The sequence below is a fragment of the Alnus glutinosa genome, chromosome 2 (assembly GCF_958979055.1).
Source record: "Alnus glutinosa chromosome 2, dhAlnGlut1.1, whole genome shotgun sequence".
Lineage (NCBI taxonomy): Eukaryota > Viridiplantae > Streptophyta > Magnoliopsida > Fagales > Betulaceae > Alnus > Alnus glutinosa.
In genome coordinates this window covers 35,619,908-35,626,211 of record NC_084887.1, presented here as the reverse complement: position 1 = coordinate 35,626,211, position 6,304 = coordinate 35,619,908, and the positions used below count along the sequence as shown (strand labels likewise).

Here is a 6,304-nt window from a genome sequence, read left to right as displayed (position 1 = left end):
GTGATCATGGCCACATGCAGAAAACGTAGCCTAAAAGACGGTTCAGTTCGGTTCGGTTTGATTACAAAATTGGCTTTCGAAATAAAATTTTATACCGACTACCGAACTGAAAATTAGTTAGTAGGCGTTTAATGGCGGTTCGGTAAGCGGTAGGCGGATAATTTGTCCACCCCTTAGATTCATGGAGGTCCAGCACTGCTGAAAAGTATTTGAGCGTCTAGTGAACGACACTACTTGGATTGATTCTCTTATGAAAAGCTAGTATAGAAAAATATTTTAAAAAAAAAAAATCTATTATAAAGTTATTTAAATAAGAAATCAAAAATACTTTGATTCTCTTAAAAATAAAAAATAAAAAAATCTGCTATTGCTTAGCCTACCGTGTTGTAAAATTATTCGATATTCTTCACTTGTTTTTTTTTTTTTTTTCTATTATATTCTTAACTTATAAACTGACTAGTTTCCAGGCATTGTCCATTTCTAATTCGACGAAATTTCTCGTGAAGCCCGGTGGGGTTAGTCGACGAAGACTTGGACTGATTCTAATTTCTCGTTATTTACTTATTGTTTATAATAACTCAAAGTTGTTTCAGCTTTTGGCTGTCTGTAACCGGATCTGTCGAAGCGAGGATGAACCGATCTCCCTTGTAAGAAGAAACCCATTGCATTTTTTATTTTTATTTTCTTTTCTTCGTTTTCTTTCTTGACCATGGAAATCCGATTGCAATCATTGCATCACAATTTCTTGACTATTTTTTTTGGTTGATTCTGGATTGCAGATTTAGCAGTGGGTTGGAAATGGGAAGTTTGGTTGTGACCTCTGATGTCCTGCACCATTCATGGGCGGCAATTTCTGGACTGTACAGAGAAATCAATGAAGCGTCATCGTCCTTCTCTGTTAGATTCAAAGTTGATCAGAAGCCAAACTGTACAATCATAGCTTTCGTTACATGGCCTCCTTGTACCAAAGAGCATCTTCGAGGAGAAGGAGGACGAGACTTCGTTTCATCATCAACTCTTCCTCTCTTTGAATTCCTGTGCACCAAAACCAACCCACGTTTCTCCATTCACAAACCTGCAATCGACCTTTTTCAGAGTGTCCGTGGAGCGCTGGATTTCTTGAAATCTGAAGTACCTCTCTCTCCTTAAAAGTTTCCCTTTTTTTCTTTGTAGGATTGGGCGAAAACTAAGCATGATGTTGGTCAAACTGCAAATGCTCATAAGTCGTAGTTTGTCTGTTTGACTAGCCGTTTGGTAGGTGTTTTCCAAGGTGATGTGGGTGTTTTTTTGGTAAAAGTTTTTGAAGTGAGGTTTGTTTATGTGTTGCAGTAAAAAGTGAGTGAATATATATTGATGAGTGATTTTTGCACATCAATTGTGCACATGTTGTGCACTACTCTAGAGATATGGGATGGGTCTCACGTGAAATCCATGTGGTGAAACCAACCTATATCTCTAAGACCTTGCACAACTGTTGTGCAATGGTCATTTTTCATATATATATATAAGTCAAACTGTAAGTGCTCATAAGTCATAGTTTGTCTGTTTGACCAGCCATTTGGTAGGTGTTTTCCAAGGGGTTGATGGTGTTTATTTTTAGAGAAATGTTAGAGATTATTTTAGTGTCTTAGAATTTTTTTTATGTTGATATGTCACCTTGTCCTTAATAAAGAAAAACTACACCTTAATTTCTCTTTCCTGTTTTTATTAAAAATATCAAGTGTCATGTTAGCATAAAAGAACTCCAGAAAAACACTAGAATTAGCTCTAACATTCATCTTTTTGGTAAAAGTTTTTGAAGTGAGTTTCTAAATAGTAATAAGTGATTGAATATGTATATATAATAGAAATAATTTATCTAGCGAAATTTTTTTAATTTTTTAGTGAGTTTTTTTTATTTGAATAGTAAAAGAAAAAAATTATTGATGTGTTATAAAAGAGGAGTGCTACACATCCCAAATTTTTTTCCCAAAATTTGGTTCCCAAATGATGTGTCACAATCTCATGTGATTTATCATTTTGGGATATGTGTCATCATCTCATGGGATGATGACACATCATTTGGGAACCACTTTTTGGGATAAAAAGTTGGGAACTAGAGCATTTCCCGTTATAAAAAGTAAAAATGTTTTGAAGTTAACTTATTTTGGTAGAAGCACAAATAAGGGAAGAGGACGGTGGTTAACAAACATAGCCACATGTATATCTAGAAGAGAAATACTTTCTTGTATTCTCATAATTTTTTTCTTATCTTCCCATTTTGAAAATTCCACATGTGGGTTTTATGTGTATTCTATACATCCAATGATTAATTTTTAAAATGAGATGATGAAAGAAGGATCCAAGTATACTACATAACATGTCTTTATCCAGAAACAGAACTTTGGAGCTAGTGGGGCTATGCACCTCTAAAACAAAGTTGTTAAAAAATGTTTTTTAATCTATAAATTTATTCAAAAAAAAATTAGGTCTCATTAAATTTCTAGTTCTATCCATGTGTTTATCGACAGTTCTTATCACATGATTATATTTGATGTTTGGAGAATAGCTATGCAATGGAAATAAGGTCTTTGTATGCTTTAAAAAAATAGGTCTTTATATGTGTTATGGATCTTTTTTAATTGTATCAATGAAAAGAACTTTGAGGATGCCACTTGACCTGTTGTTAACATTTTAAGAGTCATATCTTAATACAGATTTCCAATTCTAAGCCATTAATTATTACTGGACACTCTCTGGGAGGATCTGTTGCCTCTCTCTTCACCTTATGGCTGCTAGACAGAATCAATTTAGCAAACATCAAACGCCCAATTTGTGTCACTTTTGGGTCACCCCTCATTGGTGATGAAGGCCTGCAAGAAGCCATATTACAATACTCAGCATGGAACTCTTGCTTTTTGCATGTGGTTTCAGACCAAGATCCAATACCCAAAATCTTAATTCCACCTCGCAATCCTGCTGCTCCTGAACCGGCTTCTAATGAATACAAGCCTTTTGGCACGTTTCTATTGTGTTCGGAACTGGGTTGTGCTTGTCTTGAGGACCCTGAATCTATTTTGGCATTGTTGGTGGCAACCTTCTCAGAGGGTCTTGGAAATCAAGATTGGGAGTTCTTTGGCTATGAAAATATTGTCCAACAACTCGACCGTCAGGTAATTTGTAAGGATAGTACAAAAGTCGATGAATGGATTGTACATCCATCACAGGCAGCCATTGTTACACAATTAGCAGCAATCGGACTGGGGCAACCACAGGTAGCTCAATGTCAATTTCATAATTTGGATCATATATAATTCCTCTTTATTTGACTCATATATCATGCTTGTTAATCATTTACGTGGTTCGGTCTATGAATTACGTTCACCAGATAAACCCCTAAGACTATATTTTAATCTTATTCATTGATAAGTTTACAATACAAAAGGCTTTATTTAGGGTCCCTTTGGGTTTACGATTTCAAAAAGTGCGATTTAAAAATAGTGATTTTAAATTGTGCTATTTGAAAAAATGATTTTTAAAAACGCAATTAAACTTTTGGCAAAATCGCAATATGGCCTTTAAAATCGCAGATTAGCCTTTAAAATTTTATATTTTAAAAAAAAACACCACATTGCCTGTGATTTTTTGCTTTTTCGAATCGCAAATTTTTAAGAACACAATTCTCAGACGATTCATTTTCTGCGATTTAGCTTACATATGAAATATAATCCTAATCAAATCTCTTAATTTAGGGTGATTCAATTTCATCAAATCCTTAAACTTAAATTAATTTAATCTTCATTAGATATAAAACAATCTCATCAAATCCCTAATTTTAGTGTAATTCAAATATACTTTAACAATGCTACGGTAATGGTACGTACATGGCTAAGAATTATGACCATTTATAATCGTCTTTGAGATTTTCCAAAACTCTACCTGTAGCACGAACTCATTTTTAAAAAATCATTGCAGCAGCAGCTACAACAGCAGAGGATTGACATGAACACACTGGTTAGAGAGACAGAAAAACAGGAAAGGAAATGGTTAATCAGGAGAAGGGAAGTTTATGATTCCAATGTGTTAAATGAAATGAAAGTAAACATGGCCCAACTGGAATGGTACAAGAAGTGTTCTGAGGACAAGGGAATTGGATACTATGACTGCTACAAGAATGCAAGCGATAGAAGTGATCTTGTCGTAGAAAAGTACAAGAAATTCCTTACATGTTACTGGATAGACACGGTTGATGAAGTAGCGAAAAAGCCCCAGAGGAATGGCGCCGCCTTTACTACCCGCTGGCTCTTTGCGGGAACAAACTACCGAAGGATGATTGAACCGCTGGACATAGCTGAATACTACCGCGAATGCAAAACAGACTACAAAACTAAAGGAAGGTCTAAACATTACAAGCAATTGGAGCAATGGCTCGAAGAAGATGAGAAGAATGCAAGCCGTCCAAATAATTCGAAGAAACAAAACCTGGCGGGTGGTCTGACGGAGGATTCTTGCTTCTGGGCAAATGTTGAGGAGGCTCTCATTTCGTGCGAGGTGCTGACTAAAAGAGAGTCGAACGATATGGACAAACAAAAACGGAGCCTGATTGAGTTTGAGGCCTATGTATGGGGTATGATCAAGAATAAGGCAGTATCGAATGAGATATTCTTGAAGCGGAGCAGCTTCATGAAATGGTGGGAAGAGTACTTGAAAATTATCCGAAAAGGCATCATGGGAACTTCTTATACTTCTCCACTCACTGACTTCATGAACAAGAAACAGTTCCGCCAGTATGCTACTGGCTACCTACAGATTGGCTGAAGTTCTCTATGTCTGCAATTGCCTTCAAACTTGACAAGTACTCCGAAGTCTTTCCCCAGCCAATAAATTGTAAAGGACATCATCTTTTCGATAAATTGTTACAGTCATCATTGTCAAAGGAACGGCTTTTTGTCTTTGTTTCTTCTGCCCTCTTTCAATGGCAAAGAAAGACTGGTAATTATATGCATGCAACTATGCCACTGAACTAATGACCAATACTCTGTTTTCAATAGGACCATTCACGATTTGGTATTATTTCTGATTTGTGAGACTAATAGGCTTGAATTGATGAACCCGCGAGGGGTTGGGAATTTTTGGAACAAGGGCTACGTTTGTATGGTTCATTTCCTTAAGAAGGAAACCTTCACAAAAGAAAGACTGGACAAATTTGATAACATCTTTCTTGACCACAGACCAGAAATTTTTGTAGAAAAGGCCAGACATTCGGCTTTGTTGGACCCTAAATTAGAGACAGCTTGAAAAATTTCAGGTTCATCAGGGATGGAACAGAGCAAATCATTGTCAGAATCGGTGAGCACATGCACAATTAAATCTCTCAACTTCAAATCAAGAAAAAATGCCAGAGAAATAAATGACTAAGTGACCCCCAATGTCAGCTCCAGTAATAAGAGAGGAACCATTATCCAATTTCAAAAAGAATATAGAGTTATACCTTGGACGATTAATGGCTGAGGCGTGAAAGAAATTATTCTCTCTTTAACTGCTCCTGGAGAGCTTCTTGTAAAAATAATTCTTGTGCAGAGTTGTGTGGAGAATGAGGAGCACATTGAATGGTATCAATTTCCTTGAGGAGAGATTTGATGTTCAATTGAATTCTTTCAAAGTGATCTCTCATCTGTGTTCCAGCTTCTACGAGCTTGCTTCGTGCTTCTCCAATTAGAACAAGGGACCCGATTCCCAGGCAGTTGAGATAATCCCCCAAGCAGGATGGATCCCTGAGTCCTGACCCAAAAAGCTTCAAAACGAAAGGGCTTAGGGAGATGACCGTAGGAGCCATTCGTAGAGAGGATCTAAAGAGTGTGATCCGAATTTGCTGCTTTATAAGGTCACTCTCTCACCATCATCTCGGCTGTTAACACATTAGCTCGCTTTTTGAGCCACCACTAATAATATCTATGGTAATATTTTCGTTACTAGTCATTTTTAATACAAGTACTCCTTAACCTACCTACCTTCAAACTACCAATTATATCAATGTTCCTCTTAACTACTAAATAATGTCAATGTCTCTCGATAACAAAAATACCTGCCAGCAAAAAAAAAAAATACCTATCATAAAATTATAAAAATTATAAAAAAAAATAAACTAAAGATTTTTTTTTAAAAAAATTATTATTAGAAAAAACGAAAAAAAAAATAATAATAAAATCAGGGTTTTTCATTTTTTTTTTTTTTTAGATTTTGTTTTATATAATCTTCTGTTTGTGTCACCCCTTGGATTTTCATTTTTCTCTTTATTTTTTTTTTTAAAAAAAAAAAAAAAAAA

At 35.6% G+C, this 6,304-nt stretch overlaps 1 protein-coding gene across 2 annotated transcripts; it reads left to right on the top strand.

Annotated features, from left to right (window-relative positions):
* The first annotated feature begins 484 nt into the window (after positions 1 to 484).
* LOC133859795 (senescence-associated carboxylesterase 101-like) lies at positions 485 to 4,984 on the top strand. Of its 2 annotated transcripts, none has more exons than XM_062295330.1 (4): positions 485 to 647; positions 780 to 1,131; positions 2,697 to 3,254; positions 3,958 to 4,984. In XM_062295330.1, the coding sequence occupies exons 1-4, from the start codon at positions 631 to 633 to the stop codon at positions 4,795 to 4,797; spliced, it is 1,767 nt and encodes a 588-aa protein (XP_062151314.1). In that variant the 5' UTR covers positions 485 to 630; the 3' UTR covers positions 4,798 to 4,984. The 2 variants fall into 2 exon arrangements, with proteins under 2 accessions (XP_062151314.1, XP_062151313.1); XM_062295329.1 differs by having other exon boundaries at positions 3,955 to 4,984.
* The last annotated feature ends 1,320 nt before the right edge of the window (positions 4,985 to 6,304 follow it).